General features: G+C 51.4%; 1 protein-coding gene across 2 annotated transcripts in view; it reads left to right on the top strand.

The window, feature by feature from the left end:
* Positions 1–8,070: 8,070 nt before the first annotated feature.
* The window catches only part of HUNK (hormonally up-regulated Neu-associated kinase), a 133,732-nt gene continuing 120,543 nt past the window's right edge, over positions 8,071–21,259 (top strand). For both annotated transcript variants that reach the window (XR_011248476.1, XM_069549413.1), the window contains exon 1: positions 8,071–8,465. Coding sequence is in view for 1 of the 2 variants with exons in the window: in XM_069549413.1 (XP_069405514.1) it covers positions 8,202–8,465 (264 nt within the window). In the remaining variant the exon portion in view is untranslated. The remainder of the gene's footprint in view (positions 8,466–21,259) is intronic.

The raw sequence follows: 21,259 nt of genomic DNA, 5'->3' as shown, positions 1-21,259 counted from the left end.
CTCACTGATGGAGGAGGAAAAAGAACGAGCTTGGGTGTTGGTTGGTGTGTATGGTTACAAACCAAAAACACACAGTGATTCGCTATGACTGTCCCCAGGATTGGCCTTCTTTCTAATGGGTGGAGCTTCAGTGGTGTATCTGGTCATCTGCTGGTCTAGATGGAAAACATATGTCAATCATCTATGTCCTATCTCTACACACAGACTCATCAGCAATAACAGATGGCTTGTCAGCTGATGAGGGGTCTCTGGAGAAGGGAATAGCAATCCACTGCAGTATTCTTGCCTGGAGAATCCCATGGATAGAGGAACCTGTCGGGCTACAGTCCATGGGGTCACAAAGAGTCGGACACTGAGCAACTAATATTACTGGAAGGAGAAACATTGGAAGGTCATCATTCAAGGAGGTCTGAGGTGGGGTATGTGGATGGACCTACGATCGTAGGCACAGATGAAGATGTCTCTACCCATGTCAGTACTCCCCAGAAAGCCTCTGCCTTGAAAGGCAGAGGCTCTGAATGACCACATCTTTTCAACCATTCACTTTCCATTTTATTTTAAATTTATTGTTTTCAAAGGTATATCCCTGGTGGCTCAGATAGTAAAGAATCTGCCTGCAATGTAGGAGACCTGGGTTCAATCCCTGGGTTGGGAAGATCCCCTTGAGAAGGGAATGGCAACCCACTCTAGTATTCTTGCCTGGAGAATCCCATGGACAGAGGAGCCTGGTGGGCTGTAGTCCATGGAGTCGCAAAGTGTTGGACACAACTGAGTGGCTAATACATACAATGTATACCCAGGGCTTCCCTGGTGGCTTAGTGGTAAAGAATCTGCCTGCCAATTCAGGAGACTTGGATTTGATCCCTGGGTCTGGAAGTTTCCCTAGAGAAGGAAATGGCAACCCACTCCAGTATTCTTGCCAGGAGAATCCCATGGACAGAGGAACCTGGCGGGCTACAGTCCACAGGATCGCCAGAGAGTCAGACCTGACTTAGAGAATGAACAACCACGAGAATGTATGCCCCAGACACTTTGCGTTTTGGCTGAAGACACCAATGACCAAAGTAGCTTCCATTTAAGAGAGGCACTTCACGCCAATTTGCTTCATTTTATCCAGGCGACAGTCCTGGGGACTAGGCGTGACAGGAAGGAGCTATTCCCTTTAGAGACGGAGAGAAGGGAGGTCTGAGATAGTAAATACCCTACTCAGGGTCACCGAACGGGCTGGTGAGGGTCGATTCTGGTTTCCAGACTGGTGTTCTGTCTGTGGCTCCTTGGGCAGTTGAGTGGAGGGAAATCAGAGCCCAGTCGCCAGCAGGCGGCGCCTGACTCTTGTTTGTCTGAGTGCGGCCACTGGACCGCCCAGAGAAGGCTTGTGCAGTCAGCCTGCCTGAGTGCCCGACCTGCAACGGATGAGCGGACTCAGTTCCCCAGTGTCCGTCCTCTCTGACCCTCCGCCAGCACTCACATTCTAGAGCGGCTCCACTGTGTGGGCTCACTCCTCAGGGGTCACTGCAGACCCCAGGATGCTGCCGGGTGCAGCCCAGTCCCCAGCAAGAACCGGACAAGGGTTAGCACCCATAATGGAGGTCATCAATTTTCAGCCTTAGTGCTTATAATAGCCTTTCCCTTCCTGCCACACTACAAATGAGCTTGCTCGGAGGTTTATCTTTGTGGCATGGTTATTGATTCTTTTTTTTTTTTTCTTTCAAATCTGTCTTGATGATGTATGCTTTCACTAGCAAAACTCAGTTTCGCTGTGTTTCTTTTTTTCTGCTTTCTCGTGTCTGTGGGAGAACCTGTGAATTACAAATTCATTCAATCAGGACAGATGTGTATTGAGGACTTCCTGTAGGCCTGGCCCCAGGCAGAGAGCCCTGAACTCGAGTCCCAGCCATCATGGAGCCTCCATTAGAGGAAAGGAGACAGAGAGTAAACAAAGTAAACAAGGAAAATGCATGATTTGTTGCGTGGTGTTAAGTGCTAGGAAGGAAAATCAAGCAGAGAAGGGGAAGAGGGGGTTGGGGAGGTGAGAGTCTGGCGGAGGTCTGCATTGTAAACGAAGGGGTCAGACCCAGGCTCACAGAGGGGGTGACATTTGAACCAAGACCCAAAGAAGCAGGTATTTGGGAGGAAGTTTTTCTAGGGAATGCATAATTTAAAGGGCCCACTGCAGGAGTAAGCCTGGTACGCGTGGCAGCAACGTGCAGGCTGGTGTGGCTTCACTAGAGTGGAAAGGGGAGCTGAGGTCAGAGAAGTAAAGGGAAGGGGTCACAGAGGGGGAAGGGCTTCGTAGTCCACAGGGATGTTGCTAGTGAGGATGTTGTTGGTGTTGACTGACAATGAGAAATGCAAGCAAGGAGAAATGGTCGGTGGAGGAGGAGGTGTGAGGGCCTCTCTAAAAAACACTTTAACTTTCATTCCTTCTCAAAGCCTCCCTCTGGAATTTGGAGGAAGGGACCAAACCTTAAATGGTTGCTATTGTTCAGTCGCTAAGTTGTGTCCGACTCTTTGTAACCCCATGGACTGTAGCATGCAGGCTCCCCTGTCCTTCACTATCTCCTGGGTTTGCTCAAACTCATGTCCATGGAGTCGGTGATGCTATCTAACCATCTCATCCTCTGTCGTCCCCTTCTCCTTTTGACCTCAATCTTTCCCAGCATCAGGGTCCTTTCCAATGAGTCGGCTGTTCGCATCAGATGGCCAAAGTATTAGAACTTCAGCTTCAGCATCAGTCCTTCCAATGAATACTCAGGGCTGATTTCCTTTAGGACATGGATTAGGATGATAGAGAGCCTGGTGGCTGGCTTGAAGAGGGTGACAGAGGTGAAGGTGATGAGCTGTGGTCACATGTGGGTGTGTTGTGAAAATAAAACCCATGACATTTGTATAGTCCAACTCTCACATCCATACATGACTACTGGAAAAACTGTAGCAGTCATGTATGGATGTGAGAGTTGGACCATAAGGAAAGCTGAACACCGAAGAACTGATGCTTTTGAACTGTGATATTGGAGAAGACTCTCGAGAGTCCCTTGGACTAAAAGGAGATCCAACCGGTCCATCCTAAAGGAAATCAGTCCTGAATATTCATTGGAAGGACTGATGCTGAAGCTGAAGCTCAAATACTTTGGCCACCTGATGCAAAGAAGTGAGTCACTAGAAAAGACCCTGATGCTGGGAAAGATTGAATTTGGGAGGAGAAGGGGAAGACAGAGGGTGAGATGGTTGGATGGCATCACCAACTCAATGGATATGAGTTTGAGTCAACTCTGGGAATTGGTGATGGACAGGGAGGCCTTTCATGCTGCAGTCCATGGGGTCACAAAGAGTTGGACGCGACTGAGCAACTGAACTGAACGGAACTGACATTTGCTGAGGGACTAGATATGAGACCCAGGAAGGAGAGAAAGCAGAGGATGACTCTTAAATTTGGGGGCGAATTTGGGTGAAGCCCTAGGATAGGAGTAGGGCGGCGTGTGTGTGTGTGTGTGTGTGTGTGTGTGCGCGCGCGCGCGCGTGCGCGCGCGGGCTGAGCCCAGTGTAAGTCTGAGATCCTTTCAGACAGCCTGGTGGAGAAGAAAGGGGTTGATCACAGGACTCTGGACTTGGGGAAGTGATCCAAACTGGAGGAAATGCTTTGGCTTCCTCTGTGATAAGGGCAGTTGTGTTTGTGGCATTCTGGAGTGACTTCTGCAAGTGTGGCGATGATGCCAGTATTGACTGAAGGGGTGAGAGCTAAAATTTACCAGGGGCTTCTCAGCGCCAGGCTCTGGGCTGAAAGCTCTGTGAGCATCATGTCGCTGAATCCTCTCGCTTCCTCAATACTCCAGTTTTATAGCTGGAGGAGACTGGGGCACAGGGAGACGATGAGTCACGACTCACTTTCAGACGAGGAGTTCACTGCGAGGTGCCGCACGAGGTCCGCTCTCCAGAGCCAGGCGAAGTTGCCTCCCTACCCCAGCCTGTGCCAGAGGGCACCCTGCCTTCCTCAGCCTCTGTGCTGTGAAAAGATCACGGTGGACATGAACTCTGGGGACCATGAGTTTGAGTCCTGCCTCTGATTAACCGACAGCTTTCTTTGGGGAGAATCAAGGGGTAGCGTTCAGAGAATTGTCTTCCAGGCAAAGGTTCTTGGTGCCTGCTGTCTTCGCTTCCCTCTCCAGTCACCAGCCGGCTCTGCCAGCCTAACTCCCTCCAGCCAACTTTCATTTCCTGGCCATGCCAGCCTGATTACTTCTAATTGTCTTTGACTGCTTCCAGCTGGGTCTCCTAGCTGGCGTTCTGTGGGAGCACACAGACCGTCTCCCAGCCATATGGTGGGAGGAGATGGAGGAGACAGGGAGGAAGGAAGCAGCTGGTACAAGTCAACTGAGAAAGCTTTTCACGGCTTTCCAGCCCACTGTGGTTGGTAAATTTTTTTTAAAGGGTTAATGCATCTAAGTTCGAGAATTGTCCGTGTCTAACAAGACAAACAATTATATTTGTTGACCACCCATAGGCAACCGACGCTTTAGAAAGCTGTTTGAAACGTCTTCCCCCAGGACAGAGGGGAATCTTGCTGTCTGGAGCAATGAAACTCCACTCATTTGAGAATCCATGAACAATTGCTTTCACTTATGCAATAAAGATATACTGAGAAATGGCCCTGTCTCAGGCACTGTGCTAGGTGCTCTAGGGCAAATATCAATATAATATAAAATAAGGGTGCTCCCATTTGCAAAGAGTCTGAAAGAGAAGCAAGACATTCAATAGGAAGTAACATAGGACTTTGGGGGTCTTCCCTGGTGGCTCAGCGTTAAAGAATACACCTGCCAGTGCAGGAGACACAGGTTCGATCCCTGGGTTGGAACGACCTTCTGGAGAAGGAAATGGTGACCCACTCCAGTATTCTTGCCTGGAGAATCCCATGGACAGAGGAGCCTAGTGGGCTACAGTCCATGGGGTCGCAAAAGAGTCAGACATGACTTAGTGACTAAAAAACAACAAGGAGTGATATGGAACAAGAAAGAAGGAGGAGCGATTAGCCTCTTGCAGCTCAGTGATGGTGGAGGGCTTCATGGGGAATGGAAAGTCTGTGTTGGTTAGAAATGGGGTTGGGGCAGCCGACTGGGCAAGTTCATGGCAGAGGCAAAGGCGCAGAGGTGAGGAACCCCCATCCGGATGAAGGCAGCTGAAATGTAGTGCTCAGGGAGGTCTCACAGGCAGATAAGATACAGAGTTCAAGATAATCAGTAGACTCTTCAGTGCTGGACTGTGTTTCAGCCAGGTGTTTTCTGCATTTCTGTCTCATATGAGGGCAGTCCATTGTTTTGGGTACTCATCTGTCCTCCATAAAGGGATTTCTGGGGTTATTCCTTATTAAACAAGGCCACTTCAGAGAACAGGACCTGTAGTTCAAACACCAGTTACAAAGCCCAGGAAGGGTAGGATCTGGACTTCTCTTTGGCATCCATCCCAGCTAGTGGAGTTAGCAGTGAGCTTGAATCAAACCCAGGCATCAGGATTGAAAAAGATTTAACGGGCTTGGATTTTCTCTCTTCTTCACCGCTTTGCTGACCTCCACCCCAAGAGGATAATCAAAAGGAAAGAAAATCTCTATTTCATTGTAAATGTCTTCCACCATGTTTGGAAGAATCAGCTAGCTTTTTTTTTTTTTTTTTTTCAGTCCATAAAGACACTTTGATGAACTGTCTCTGATATTTGCCTTACATTATAAGAAAGTAATTTCTACATTTTCATACAGAGCTAATTATCCAAAAATTTAAAGAAAGTTAGAGTCCCTTGGACAGCAAGGAGAGCAAACCAGTCAATCCTAAAGGAAATCAACCCTGAATATTCATTGGAAGAACTAATGCTGTAGTTGAAGCTCCAATACTTTGACCACTTGATGCGAAGAGCCAGCTCATTGGAAAAGACCCTGATGCTGGGAAAGATTGAAGGCAGGAGAAGAGGGCAGCAGAGGATGCAACGGTTGGATGGCATCACTGACTCAATGGACACGAATCTGAGCAAACTCTGGGAGATAGTGAAGGACAGGGGAGCCTGGTGTGCTGCAGTCCATTGAGTGGCAAAGACTTGGTGACCGAACAGCAATACTCTATTAATACATATGCTATTAATAGGGAAAACTCTAAAACCTTTCTTGGAAAGACGAGGCAGAATGGTTTCGCTGTCAAAGTGAGCTTCGTATTTGTCATCCATGAAATGTTTGTTGAACATTCACCCTTCAGGCACGGTGCTGGTCATACAGCCTTTCTCTCTCCTGCCTTCCATTGTCCTAACATTTGATTACTGTATCTGAGACATTATTGTGATTACATTGGCCTTGCAGAAATTATGGGAGTGGAGTGGTGGTGAAGAAGCCCCTTAAGCACAACAAGAAAAACATTTTTATTTATTTATTTGTTTTTGCCCGACCCAAGAAAAACATTTTTAAAGTGTATTTTTAATATTGGGAAAAGGGAACGATGAGAAGGCTGACGGAAAACAACCTCAGTCATAACCCGTGAGTAGCTGATTATAGCATTTTTGAAATGAGTTCTACTTAAAATAGGCGTTTCTCTGGGTCAGAAAGCCCCGGAGACACTGGATTAATGACTGCCGAGCATCCCTTTCTCATCCTGCCCCGCCCCAATCTCAGAGCAGGGACGTGGATCATGCCATAATTGTTTACCAAGGAATTAGTAGTGAAAGGAACTTGGTTAGGACCAAATCCTGCCTTTCAGCTCTGATGCTGTAACTCTGACGGGGGGTTAAGTATGCATAAACGCTGGCGCCTTTTATCTGGCTGCTCAACAGGTAGTATTTTGTAATACAAAAGGGGGGTATCTCCCCCTACCGGCTCTTCACTCGCCACCCCTACCTCCCTGCCCTCATTTTTTGCTTTGAGAAGACTTTGGGGATCCCGGAGAGGATCAGAGTGGTCAGGGCGGCTGCATTTGTTTACCAGAGATGAGCAGGGTCCGGGAGCCTCAGAACAAAAGCCTCCAAGAGCAGGGAGCGCTGGTCCACCGGGTCCTGCAATCACCCGCATCGTTTCAATGGAAAGCAGCGAAGGTGTAAACGTACAAGCAGAGGGAGCAAACGCCCTGATTCCTACGTTGCTGCTGCTACTATTATTGTCGCGGCTGCTCCTCCTCCAACACCGCGTGCCCGCGTGGTGTGAGCCCAGGCTTTCGCCACTCCATCCTTCCATCCATCCACCCATCCCTCTATCCATCCATCCGGGGTCCAGAGGGTCCTACTGTGTGCGGGGCCCGGGGCTGGATACCGGGCGCTTAAACCACAGTCCACCGGCTTCGAGAGCGCCTCCTTCCCTTCCTCCTGCCCCGGGTGGGTGCGGCTGCTGGTGGCGGATTTCTTCGCCGAAAGGTCCAGAAATCCCAAGCCCAGAAGCCGGGCGAGAGGCACAGGCGGAGGCGGCCCGACTTGGGCTGCCCGGGAGCGCGCGTCTCAGAGGCCGCGCGGGGTCCCCCCAAGTCTGGAGCTCAGGTGGCCCCGCCGCCCCCCTCCCAGGGCCCTCCCCTCTCCGGAGAGGGTCGAGTTTGGCTGTTGTGCGCGGGGAAGGAGGGGCTACGAGGGATTTGAAACTGCACACGCTGCGGAGTGGAGCTCGCATCTGTTCCCGCCGCCCGCGACCGGATTAAATTTCTGCAAATTCAAACTGAATGGGGCTTTCTTCTGCTGCCTTCCAGAGGGCGCCTGCAGCCCGCCGCGCGCGCCGGCTCTCGGGCGGGAGCGGCCACCCGGCGCGCAGCTAGGAACCAGAGAGCCGGACTCGCGTCCGTGCGGGCCAGCCGGCGGCGGCGAGGGCGGAGGCGGCCGAGGAGCCCCGGGCTCCGGGACCCGGCACCGGATCGCGCCCCTCGCCGCACCAACGCCCCTCCACGGCCGGCGCGCTCCCCGCGCACCCGAGCAGGGAGACGGTCACTAGCGGCCCGGACGGGACTCGGGGCAGGGTCTCCGCAAGGAGCCTCAGTAGAAGAACTTCTTGGGGGTGGGGGGCGGGTCCCCGGTACCCGGTGGCCGCTATTGTCTGCGCGCGGCGCTCGGCGGCGGCCGGGGGCTCGGGAGCGGCGGGCCGGGCGGGGCCGGGCCCAAGGCAGCTGCGGCGGCGGCGGCGGCGGCGGGAGGAGCCCGGGGAGCCGGCCGAAGAGAAGCAGGAGCCGCGAGCGCGGGAGCCAGACCGGAGCGGCGCGATGCCGGCGGCGGCGGGGGACGGGCTCCTGGGCGAGCCGGCGGCGCCCGGGGGTGGCGGCGGCGCCGCCGAGGACGCGGCAAGGCCGGCGGCTGCCTGCGAAGGAAGTTTCCTGCCGGCCTGGGTGAGCGGCGTGCCCCGAGAGCGGCTCCGCGACTTCCAGCACCACAAGCGCGTGGGCAACTACCTCATCGGCAGCAGAAAGCTGGGCGAGGGCTCCTTCGCCAAGGTGCGCGAGGGACTGCACGTGCTGACCGGAGAGAAGGTGAGCTTCCCGGGGCGCTGGCCCCCGGATCCCCCCGCCCCTCCGCCCCGGGATGGGAGATCGGGGCGGGGACCCTACGGGAAACCCTGCGCTGCGAGTCTGGCTGCGGAGCCCCGGCCCAGCACCTCCCCGCTCCGCCTGCTTTTCCTCTCGGGTTGAACGCGGGGTCGAGCCAAGCGCGCGAGCCAGCTCTCGCAGACCAGGATACTGGCATTTCCCAGAGGAGCGATCTGGGGTCACTTTCCCTGGTTAGTGGGGTGGGGGGCGACTGGTTTCCCCGCGAAGCCAGACGCCCGCAGCTTTTTTGCATCTCGAAGGGCGCCGCCTGGCGGGCACCAGCGCGGGGTTGGGGGTGCAGTGGCGGAGGGAGGAGGGAACCTCTGCTCTCGGGCCGATAGGGGCGGCAAAATCAGTGGAGAAGCTGGACCCAGGACTGGAGTGCGTGGGCCCTGATGTTGACGGTGGGAGAGCCGATTAGCCAGCCCTTTGGGGCCAATTTAGAGCCTGATCCCCCTCGCGGGCTCTGGGGAGGAAGTAGGGAACGGCCGAGACGCCAGGGACATTCCCACCTGTGGGGTGCAGAGTTAGGGGACGTTTTACCTGGTCACAGGAGGGTTTTCACACGCCGCCCCTCCCACCATCCACCTTTCCCCCCGCTGCGTCCTGAATCGCCCCCACCGCACCCCCAGACATCCCACCCCCTCCTTCCCTCCTCACTCCCGCCGCTGGGGTGGGAGCTACTGGCACTGATACCCCCAGACTTCAGATGTTGGAAGATACCTTCTCATCTTCTAGAAGCAAGGGAAGCAAATGAAGACCTCCCCCCGCCCCCCCCCCCGCCCCCAAGTCCCCCAGACACCTGAAGGGGCAGCCCCTCCAGACCTTGAAAAGTTAGCAGGGTGTGATCCCTTGTCAGGCAAGGCCCTGCTGGACCTCAGCTGTTCACTTAGGTCTGAGAAGAAACTCAACACAGGATGACTTACTTTTGAGATGCTGCGCAAGCTAGCCTGACAGTTACCCTAAGTTTGGAGCCACTTCAGGCTGGAGCATCTCAGACTCAAACCACCCCCACCCCCCACCGCCCCAGTCACCCTCCCAACCCCCCACCCCAGGCTGGGGCTTGCTCAGCCCAGATCGGGTGGGAAGCAGCCCCCTTTGGTGGCCCATTCAGAGAGAGAGACGCCAACAGTTTGGGAAAGGCAGGGAGGTTCCGGGCTTCCCACCTGCCTAGCCACTCTCTGCCCTGGGATCCTCTGCCAGCCTGGGGGTCCCAGACACACTGCTGTGGGCCCTCTGACCCTAGGGGGAACTGCCCTGCCCTCTGACCCCCGGCATCTCCTGCCTTTAATCTCTCTCGCCAGTTCTCTCCTGTGTGCTGGAGCTCCTGGCATGTGACTGCAGGTCTTCATCACCCTTGTCACTTGTTCCCTTCCTACAGTCTCTCTCGGGGTGGGATGCCCCTTTGTTTCGGGTAAATGGGGTTAGCAGTGAGTAGTTTTCAAAGTGCCTCTGGCTTGAATTTCCATGCACAAGGGGGAGTGTTCGGGAGAGGAACTCACTGAATGGAGGGGCTCTTTCAAGAAGGAAAAAACCCCTCCAAACCTCCTTCTAGTCCAAAGTGAGCGCCAGCGCCGTTTACTCCTGGGTTCGCAGTGGGCTGGGAACTTAACCCGTCGCGTCTGGGCGAAGGCGGGGATGCCTGCGGATCCGGCTAGCTAATTACAGAGCGCTCACTTCCCCGTGCCTGGCACGGGTGGTAGAACTTTCTTTTCACTCGAAATGTAGATTAGTCAGTCTGGTTACGTCCGTTTCCTCTTTGAAACTTGGCAGAAAGAGACGGCAATGGCACCCCACTCCAGTACTCTTGCCTGGATAATCCCATGGATGGAGGAGCCTGGTGGGCTGCAGTCCATGGGGTCGCTAAGAGTCGGACACGACTGAGCGACTTCCCTTTCACTTTTCACTTTCATGCATTGGAGAAGGAAATGGCAACCCACTCCAGTATTCTTGCCTGGAGAATCCCAGGGACCGGGGAGCCTGGCGGGCTGCCGTCTATGGGGTCGCACACCAGTCGGACACGACTGAAGCGACTTAGCAGCAGCAGCAGCAGCATCGCAGCAGCAGCAGAAAGAGACGAGGTGCTTTGCTCACAGCATAATGGGCAACGTTTAGGCGCGCGCGCGCGCTCCCCCTGTCCGGCCGCTCAGCTTGTTCGGGCTGCCTTCCTCTCTCCCATGGCTCGGTTCCTCGCCGCTGATCTCCCCCCACCCCCCTTAATATCAGGCTGTGTGCTTTGGCTGAACTGCCTGGGGTTGCACTCTGAGCTCAGTCCCTAGCCGGGTGCTGCGGTTCTGGAGCTCAGGGCTGGGCCCCCAGGCACTCTGGAATGCGAGGAATTCCTGCCCGGATGGGGTCCAGTGAGGATTCCCCCGACCCTGACCGCCCCCCCCCGCACCCCTTAGAGGTTCATGCCCGTTTATCTCATCTTGTCTTTTTCAAACGCTGCATCTCACTTCCTCTCCGCAAGAGGAGGACCAATTAATTGGACGTAAAATTATTGCGCTGGACTAACTGATTGAATCTAGTTAAGGAAGGTGGATCTTAGAGTGGTGGAGGAAACTGGGAGATATTTCTGATGTGTGCCCTACTTCAGTCGGTAGAATCAGGGGCTCCGGGACTGCAAGCCTCCTGAGAAGTCTGGATTTTAGTTCACTTAATGGCCAGCTTTAAAGAAACCATGGGTGTCATTCATAGCTTTTACGTCACAGATTCAATAATGCCTTGCTGCTGCTGCTGCTAAGTTGCTTCAGTCGTTTGCGACTCTGTGTGACCCCACAGACGGCAGCCCACCAGGCTCTGCTGTCCCTGGGATTCTCCAGGCAAGAACACTGGAGTGGGTTGCCGTTTCCTTCTCCAGTGCATGAAAGTGAAAAGTGAAAGGGAAGTCGCTCAGTTGCGTCCAACTCTTAGGGACCCCATGGACTGCAGCCCACCAGGCCCCTCTGTCTATGGGATTTTCCAGGCAAGAGTACTGGAGTGGGGTGCCATTGCCTTCTCCTAATAATGCCTTAATGCTTAACTAATCGATTTGGGGTTTTGGCAGATTGTAGAGACTAAAATGTGTGTGTGTGTGTACGTGACTCTACCTTGTGTGTGTGTGTGCCTGTGTGTGTGCGCACGTGTAGATGCCTCTACCCAGGAAGGACTGCTGAGCTGATGCCTCCCCAGCCCCACTCATGTGCTGTATCCTGTCTTATTAAGAACAAAACAAAGGTGAACTCAACCTCACACAATTTGTAGCCTTCCAGGTCTCTTTAAAAGGTGACCTATTAATAGAGATTTTACCCAGAGAGTGGTTACTCCTGAGAGCCAAGCCAGGGGACACCTGGGGGTGACAGGACCTGGAGGAAGGGAAATGAAATGTCCCCAGAGTGGGTGATGTGAGTGTCCCAGGAGGCCCTCTCCTCTCAATAATTCCCCCTTTGGGGAGGTACATACTTTTTGGAGAAAGCTCTTCACTTTTCTCTTTTCCTTTCTTTTTGAGAGGACACGGACCACAGACCACACATGAAATCATAAATGCTGTACTAAGATGTGTGTGTGGGGGAATCGATGTATTCTCCCCTGCCCCTGCCCCCCACACCACCCCCAAAGTGCAAGGATCGAGGGCAATCTGTCCTGAGGAATCAGTTCAGGAAAAATCTGCAAAGGGGGCTGGAGAAAAGGAAGAAGAGGAGGCGCCCCACGACCGCAGTTGTAGTCTCAAACTGGGCATGTTGTTTTGGGTGATTTATGCCAAAATCCAGAGTATCACTGGTTTAGGGCACTTGGTGTGTGTTGCATTTTGACTTGTGCATGTTTCCAAAAAGCTTTGGGTGCCATCCTCCATGGCATGCTGGGAATTACTGTCTGAATCAGGTTGGAAAACGAGACACTTTTCCCTGACTTTCATTCAATTCTATCTTATCAAGAGGCACCTTCCCATCACTGCCTGCAGGACAGTATCCCCCTTCCCCCCCAACCCCCCACCGCCCTGGCTTTTCTTTCACATACCTCTTTCCAAAGTTGTTTGAGAGTCATTTGAATCTAGTTGGCCCTTTTACTGCTTGAAAAAAACCTACGGCTTTGGGCAGGGCCTCACTTTGTCCTCTAGGCGCTTTCAGCTGGTGCAGCCTGCCTTAATGTGGCTTTAAAAGTCAATAATTCACTAGATCATGTGAAACTCTTAACTGGCACATTCTCAGTCTTGTCTTTGACTAAGTTGATGATTAGACGAGGAAAAAAAATGATGATAGGATCAAACTTTGAAAAGGATTCTCAGTGGCTTTGAGACAAAGAATGAAGTTGCTGTGCAGGAGTATGAAGTGATAACTTGTGAAGACCCAGAGGGAAGGTGTGCTCACAGCCTCTGATGCTGGTCCCCAATACCTGGGCAATGCAGAGTCTCTGGCACTTGATAGGTTATTGTACTGAATTTTTCAGAAACATTTGTTTCTTTACCTATGGTTGCACTGGGCCGCTGTTGCTGCGCGGGCTCCTCTTTGTTGCGGCGCACGGACTTCTCATTGCAGTGGCTTCTCTCGTTGCAGAGCACGGGGTCGAGGGTGCACAGACTTCAGTAGTCACAGCACGTGAGTGCGGTGGTGATAACATGGGCTCTAGAGCACGGGCTCAGTAGTTATGCTTCACTGGCTCAGTTGCCTAGCGACTTGCAGGATCTTCCCGGACCAGGGATCAAACCCGGGTCCCCTGCATTGGCAGGTGGATCCTTAACCGCTGGACCAACAGGAAGGCCCAAGCTTATCACATTTAAAACATGAAGAAAGTATAGTTGGAGAGGCTGACAGGGATGAGCGTAGGTGCCTTCAGGTATAGAGCTGTTTTCACCGACAGGCAAAACTGCAGAAAGGGGAGAATAGTTATTGCTGCAATTACTTTTTTTTGTGATTAAGTCTCTGTGAAGTTAGGTACATAAAATGATTGGTTAGTTTTTTTTTTTTTAAGCCTGTTAATCATTTTCATTGGAGCTATTTTGGGGCTAAAAATAAGGGTTGCCTGCTTCGTAAGTTGCCAATAATTATGCCCGAGCATGACAGCACCATGTCACGCCAGGTACCTGGAGTGAAGGAGTTACTAAAAATAGAATTTACTATGTTTTTCAGAGCAGGAAATATGACTAATTTTAGAGGTGGCCTTTTGGCAGTTCCGTTTTTAGCAAGTATTTCGGAGACAAACAGGTGCTAAATCCTGTAATTTTTTTTTTAAGTGCTAGAAATCTAGGGGTAATAGCGCTGAGACACAAGAAATGCTTAGGGAACTGGATATTCCTATTAACCCTCGGCAGGGATTTCTTGGCAAGTGAGAGGCATCGGGCAGAAGGCACCTGCTCCAAGAGTCGCATGTGACAAGGCTGCGCCTATAATTTCGGAGATTGCATGCTGCAGTTCACAGGCACAGTCTTTTCTGAACTTCCTGCCCTGCCTCATCTTTTTGAAGTCCCTGTGAATGATGGAAATTGGCACGTAGGGCTCGCTTCGTTGATCCTCAAGTCCCAAGGACTTCAAAGGGCGCTTTGAGTCAGCACAACCGTGCTGAACCGTGCCCATGAAGAGGAGCACAACCCGAAATTTTCTCTGCGGGTATGTGGAGTCATTGCTACAGGCTGGGCTCAACTACAGCGGTGTGCACACTGGAGGCTGTTCCTGGGCCACGTGGCAGTCATCCACGTCCAGGGTTCTCCTCCCAGGAGGTGTGGAGAGTGGCCCCCATTGTCTGCCCTGAGAGGGGGCAGGCTGGGTGTCCCCTGTGAAAGGGTGGGCTGGGCACGAAGTATCATTTATCTCGGGCTATACACCCCATCTCGATTATTCATGATAAGCGAGCAACCTGTTTGCTCTCCTGGCTAATTGAAACCTATAGATAATCCCTGAGCCTTATTTTTAGCAAACTGGCGAAACCGCTTCCCCCGCTCAGCCTGGGCCCTGGCTGCTTTCAAGTGCTGATCTGAATTGAATTTCACGTTCTCTGATGTAGTGCTGCTGGCTGGTAGGATGACCGGCAGGAGAGAGGTGAGCCACAGGGCCTGAATGGTACCCAAGGAGGTGGAGGCTTCTACAAAGGCAGAGAGAGCTGTTGCCCCTTCTTTTTCCTGAATGCCAGCTCAGCGGTAGAGTGCTTTGTGGCGTATCCAGGGTCTTCCATGCATTTTCTCATTAGATGCTTGAAGTGACCCTGAGCAAATAAAAACCACCTCTCTGGTATCCTTACCTGCGTTCACCAAGAGGAGGTTGCCTTGGGTGGATTTTTTCCTCTGACCTTCTCTTCTCTATTGTCAGGGTGTGTGCATGCTAAGTCGTTTGAGTCATGTCCCAACTCTTTGCGACACTGTAGACTGTAGCCCACCAGACTCCTCTGTCCATGGGATTCTCCAGGCATGAATACTGGGGTGGGTTGCCATGCCTCCCTCCAGGGGATCTTCCTGATCCAGGGATCTAACCCATGTCTCCTGTGTCTTCTGCTTTGGAAGCCCTAACAAATGACCAAAAGGCAAGGGGAGTTTGGGGGAGAATGCATAGGTGTGTATATATGGCTGAGTGTCTCTGCTGTGCACCTGAAGCTATTATGACGTTGATAGCTTAGCTGGCTACTGTTGTTCAGTTGCTAAGTCATGTCCAGCATGACTTTCTCCTGGAGTTTGCTCAAACTCATGTCCGTTGAGTCGGTGATGCCGTCCAATCATATCTTCCTCTGCCACCCCCGTCTCCTTTTGCAGTACAAAATAAGAAGTTTCTTTTAAAAAATGACCGCAAACTGGAGGACTTAAAACAACAAAATTTTATTTTCTTAGACTTCTGGAAGCCCAGAGTCCAAAATCAAGGTGTGGGTGAACCTCTGAAAGCTTTAGGGGAGCTTCTGGTACTTGCCAACCACCCCTGGCATGTCTGTGCTTGGGCTGCAGCATCTCAGTGTCTGCCTCTGTCCTCACAGGTCCTTCTGTCCCCTGTGAGTCTTCCCTGTCTCCAAATCTCCCTCTCCTTATAAGGACACCAGCCATGGGATTTAGAAAAGTAGTGAAAGTGTCAGTCGCTCGGTTGCATCCGACTCTTTGCAAGCCCCTGCCAGGCTCCTCTGTCCATGGGATTCTCCAGACAAGAATACTGGAGCGGATAGCCATCTCCTTCTCCAGGGCACCTTCTGGACCTAGGGGTTGAACCCAGGTCTTCGGCATTGCAGTTCAATTCAGTCACTCAGTTGTGTCCAACTCTTTGCGGCCTCATGGACTGCATCACAGGCACATTCTTTACTGTCTGAGCCACAAGGGAAGCCAGCCCAGTTGGATTTAGGGTCGACCCTAAACTAGTAGGAGCTCGCCTTGATGGCATCTGCAAAGATCCCATTTCTCATAAGGCCATATTCACAGGTGCCAAGGGTGGGACCTATGCATCTCTCTGTGGGGCACAGTTCAACCCACAACAGCTTCTTAGATGATGAGGACTGGATTGTAGGTGACTTCCTGGGAAGCAGACCTCGGCAAGGAGGAGTGTGGTCTTGGGGTGTATGCTCAGTGTATATCAGCTCCATCAGAGGAGGAGAGGCGAGGGGAGAAGTCAGGCAGCCTTGGACCCTGATGCAGTCCCAGCTGAAGTCCTCCACCCACGCCATGCTGTGCTCCAGGAGCTGAGACGTCCAAGCAGGGGGCTTTATGTCTTTATCTCTAGGGAGGGGTCCGGGTTGTAGGGAGGGGATGGGGGCTTTATACCCGTGGGCCTGGACGATCATTGGCTGAGAGCGGCCCTGGAGAGGGGTGTGGCCTTGGACACCGGCCGAGGGCAGTTCCTGGGGCGAGCTCGCAGCAGAGCTCAGCAGCTGTGGAGGAAGTTCTTGGCCCAGAAGGGGAAGCGGGGCAGCGGGGCCAGGTGTCCACGGCTTCCTGTGGGAGACGGGCCAGAGTTCAGGGTCTTGATCTGAATCCAGGCCGGTTCCAATAAGGGAGTGGGGGGCCTCCCTGCCCCACCTTGCCCACCTAGTGTGGTGCTATCCACCCCCTGGAATGAGGGAACAGCCGCAGAGGCTAGTTTCCAACACCGCGCATCATCATGGGAATATTCTGGCATCATGTTTCTTTTCACTAGGATGCCCAGGACTCTCTGTTAGGTTTGTGGGTGCTTTTGAGATACAGTTCTATGTATTTTCCCTTGAGGATGTCATGGCCACAGAGTTGGGGTAACTTGTCGACCAGTGGGTCTAATCAAGAGACAGTGGGAGAGACCCTCCCTTTCAATCACTCTTGAGTTGTGGGAAACTGGATAGTTCTCTGAGTCCTGGTTTGGGACATTTGGGTGACAGAAGGGTTGCTAGGTGAGCGCCATCTCCTGACATCCTGTTACCACCTCCACTGAACTGGCTCTGCCCTCCCTAGCTGCTGCTGCTGCTGTCTGACTCTTAGCGACCCCATGGACTGCAGCCCACCAGGCTCCTCCATCCATGGGATTTTCCAGGCAAGAGTACTGGAGTGGGGTGCCATTGCCTTCTCCGCCCTCCCTAGCTATGCGGTTTCTACTTACTGAATCCTTTTTGGTTTTTAATCACTTGTGTGTGTGTATGTTTTAAGGGTCATTTGGTTAAAGTCTGGAGTGGGTGATACAGACACGTGGTCGTAAATGGAAAGGTCTCCAGAGGGGGTGCAGTGAGAGGTAGTTCTGCCTCCACCTGGGTGCCTTGGTGTGTGTTGGGTTCCTCTCCCCAGAGGCAACCCCGCTTCTGGCTTCCTGTGTCTCCTTCCACACATACTCCATCTGCATCCAAGTGTGCATACATTTGATATTCTGTACGCATACATTTGTAAATGGATAGATACAGGAACAGATATTTTTACACCATACATGCTGTTCAGTGTCTTGCTTTTTTCACTTAGCAATATGTCTTGAACATCCTTTCCCCTAAAGAATTGTCTTATTCTTTTTAATTACATGCTTTTAGTACATGCTGTTGTTCAGTTGCTAAGTCATGCTACTACATGCTATTTATTACATGCTATTACATGCGTTTGTACATGCTTTTAGTACATGCTGTTGGTACATGCTGTTGTTCGGTTGCTAAGTCGTGTCCGATTTTTTTCAGCCCCATGGACAATAGCCTGCCAGGCTCCTCTGTCCATGGGTTTTTCCAGGCAAGAATACTGGAATGGGTAGCCATTTCCTTCCCCAGGGGATCTTCCCAGATCAGGGATCAAAACTGCATCTCCTGCATTGGCAGAAGGACTCTTTACCACTGTGCCACCGTGGAAGCCCATTCAGTACATGGAGGTACCATATCTATTTAGCCATTCCTTGATGAGAAAGTCAATGAACATTAGTTAAAGAATTAAGCACAATTAAAGAATGGGCATTTAGGTTGCATACCATTTTTTTGTGACAGTGAATCCCCTATATATGAATTGAGTTCTGTTCTGAGAGCACATTCTGAGAGTAAGTCCACTTTGTTAGGAAATCCAACAGTTAGCCTAGGTACCCAACTAATGCAGTCAGTTATATAGTACTGTGCTGTAATACGTTCATAATACTTTTCACACAAAGAATACATAAAAACAAACACAAAAGTAAAGAAAGCCTTTTTAGTCTTACAGTACAGTACCTTGAAAAGTATAGCACAGTACAACAGCTGATGTGCAGGGGTTGGCGTTGAGTGAACAGGCAAGAAGTGTTACTGACTAGAGGTGGGAGATGGTAGAGCTGAAGGATCATTAGCAATAGGAGACAAAGGGCAAGCTACAGTGTCACTCCTGTTGATGGCAGAGGCTCTGAGCTTGAAATAAAGATACTGAGCGACTGGACTCTATACAGTGCTGTGCAGTGAAGTACACAAAAGCACAACCATCTGTAGAGAATGCACGCACGTGACAATGTACGCCAGACACGTGAACTTACTTGCAGCGTTGGACACGTGCTTGCCCAGTTGCATCTTTGAAAGTTCACAGCTTGAAGGTTCGTATGTAGGGGACTTGCTGTATCCCCAAATTGTGCTGTAGTACATATCCGTGCCTATGTATCATCTTGTCAATGTTCAAATATATCTGAGGTTTAAATTCCTAGTTCTAGGTGAAAGGGTATGTCTGATTTTTTTTTTTTTTTTTTTTGCCACACTGTGTGGCTTTCAGGATTTTAGTTCCCTGAACAGGAATCAAACCCTGGCCCTGGTAATGACAATGCCAACTGAGTCCTAACCACTGGACTGCCAGGGAATTCCCAAGGATATGATGTTTAAACTGTTGATGAGTCTCGCCAAATCGCCTGCCAAGGAAGTTGTCCTAGTTTATACTCTCATCAACCTGGTGTGGGGATATCTTTCCAGATTTTTATCAGTATAAGATACTGTCAGACTTGTTGATCTTGGCCAATCTAGTTGGTTAAACTTAATATCTTGTGTTACATGTAGGCTATCATGTTTGTGAGTTGAACGTATTTCATATGTCCAACAACAATTTGCACTTCATTTCTGTTCATTGTTCGTGACCATTCACCATTTTCCCTTGGGTTGTTGGTCTTTCTCTTCCTGATTTATAAGCACTTCTATGTATTAAGGCAATCAGTCCTCCTTCATGTATTTTGAATCCTCTTTTTGATGTATTTTGAAGCCTGACCCATCTTGCTTGCTCCCTGTTTCCTCTTGGTCTTTGTTTCTTGGTAGTTCTCACAGAGGTTAGTTCCCTGGATTCCATTAACTAGCAAGGGACCATAGAGGAGCTTTGAGGTTCTGTTCAGTTCAGTTCAGTCACTCAGTCTTTGCAACCCCATGCACTGCAGCACGCCAGGCCTCCCTGTCCATCGCCAACTCCCGGAACTTACTCAAACTCATGTCCATTGAGTCGGTGATGCCATCCAACCACCTCATCCTCTGTCATCCCCTTCTCCTCCTGCTTTCAATCTTTGAAGTTCTGTGGATCCCTATAAATTGTATATGTATATGTATATTTCTGGGATGAGGATCCATAACTTCATCAGATTCTAAAAGGAATTATTTACCCCCAAAATGTTAAGAGCTACTGCTTTGTTGCTCCTCCCTGTCAGCAGTGCTGTCTGAATGGAGGTTTGTGTGTTGGGATGAGGATTTGGGTCACTGTGGTGTGTTAGCACCTGTGCTAATTGAGTTTGAGTTGCGGATTACACTTGGGTTAGGCAGGTGTACGGTTGAGACTATGACCTTGGCTTGGCATGCCTGATTTCTTCCTTCCTGCCCCTGCCATGCCTGGGTCCCAGGGAAAGGATGTGATGGAGTGTAGACGGATCTTTGGGAGAGCTTGACTCTTGCTCGGGCAACTCTGAATTGTGTCCTGTTATTTCTTCCTGGCAAAGAGGATGGATAGAGTGTGTGGTGAGCGGATGAGAAGAAAGAAAAAGAGGGAGCATTGGGAGAAGTGAAACCCTCTTAAGGAGCAAAAGCTGTTGTTTAACTTGGACATAAAATGCACTGAGCCAGGTGTAAGCACAGGTGTAAAAATACGCCTGGGGCCCTTCGGGGCTGTTTTGTCCACCCAAGAAGCCCTTTGAGGGCTGGTCCCAGTGGAGTGAACAACCAGGCCTGTTTGGGATCCTGGGGGTCAGCATGGGCTCGCTCTGATGACCTTCTGTATTGTCCCTGTCCCCTGTTGCTCTCTGCTCCCCACCTTGCTCTGTCTTTCCTCAAAGCGCGTCCCATCACCTGTGTAAGTTTTCTAGAGCTGCTGTGACTAAGTACCGCACGCTAGGCGGTTAAATAGCAGACTTATTGCCACACGGCTCTGGAGGCCAGAGCCCAGGTCAGGGCTGGGTCTGCTCCAGGCCCCTCTCCCTGGTCTGTGGATGGCTGTCTTCCCGCTGTGTCCTTTCACGTCATTGCCCTCTGTGTGTGTCTTCTGCATTTCCCCTTTCTACGAGGATGTCAGTCGTATTGGATCAGGGTCCGTCCTGATAACCTCACGTGACGACCTCTGGCAAGATCATCGTTAAGGTCACGTTCTCAGGTCCTGGGGGTTAGCCTGAATGTGTCCCCTCAGAGTTCATAGGTTAAAACCTCATCCCTGAGGTGATGGTATTAGGAGGTGGGGCCTTTGGGAGGTGATTATTCACGAAAGCAGAGCCCTCGTGGGTGGGATTCGTGGTCTTAAAGAGGAGACCCCAGTAGCGTGGGGAACTCAGCTCAGTGCCCTATGATGACCTAGATGGGTGAGATGGGAGGCCCAGGAGGAAGGGATATATGTATACAGATAGCTGGTTTGCCTCGTTGTACAGCAGAAACTAACAGAACACTGTAAAGCAATTATACTCCAAACACACATATTTAAAAAGAAAAAAAGAGACCCCAGAAAGCTCTTGCCATTTCTGCCACGTGAAGACACAGTAAGTAGATGTCAGTCGATGAACCAGGGAGAGAACTCTGACCAGACACCAAATCTAAGCCTGGATCTTGGACTTCCCAGCCTTCAGAATTGGGTGAAATAAATTTCTGCTATTTATAAGCCATCTAGCCTCTGGTACGTGTTGTAGCAGCCTGAACAGACTAAGACAAGACTTCCACTGATGAATTGGGGGCAGACTCCTTCCAACTTATAACATCACCCGACCCCGTGGTATATATTTATGGGTTCATGTGTTTATTATTTGTCTCCCCTCTAGACTGGAAGCCCCAAGAGGAAGGGAGAACTGCTGTATGCCTGGTGGCTAGAATAGTACCTGGTAGAGAAAGGATGCTCAGTGAATGTTTTCTGAATGGATTGAAGAATGCTTTGATCTCCCCAGGACATGGGGGCGACCTTCTGG

Source organism: Ovis canadensis, chromosome 1, assembly GCF_042477335.2.
Source record: "Ovis canadensis isolate MfBH-ARS-UI-01 breed Bighorn chromosome 1, ARS-UI_OviCan_v2, whole genome shotgun sequence".
Taxonomy (NCBI): domain Eukaryota; kingdom Metazoa; phylum Chordata; class Mammalia; order Artiodactyla; family Bovidae; genus Ovis; species Ovis canadensis.
Note: the sequence above shows the minus strand (reverse complement) of the source record. Positions and strands in the feature narration are given on the sequence as shown.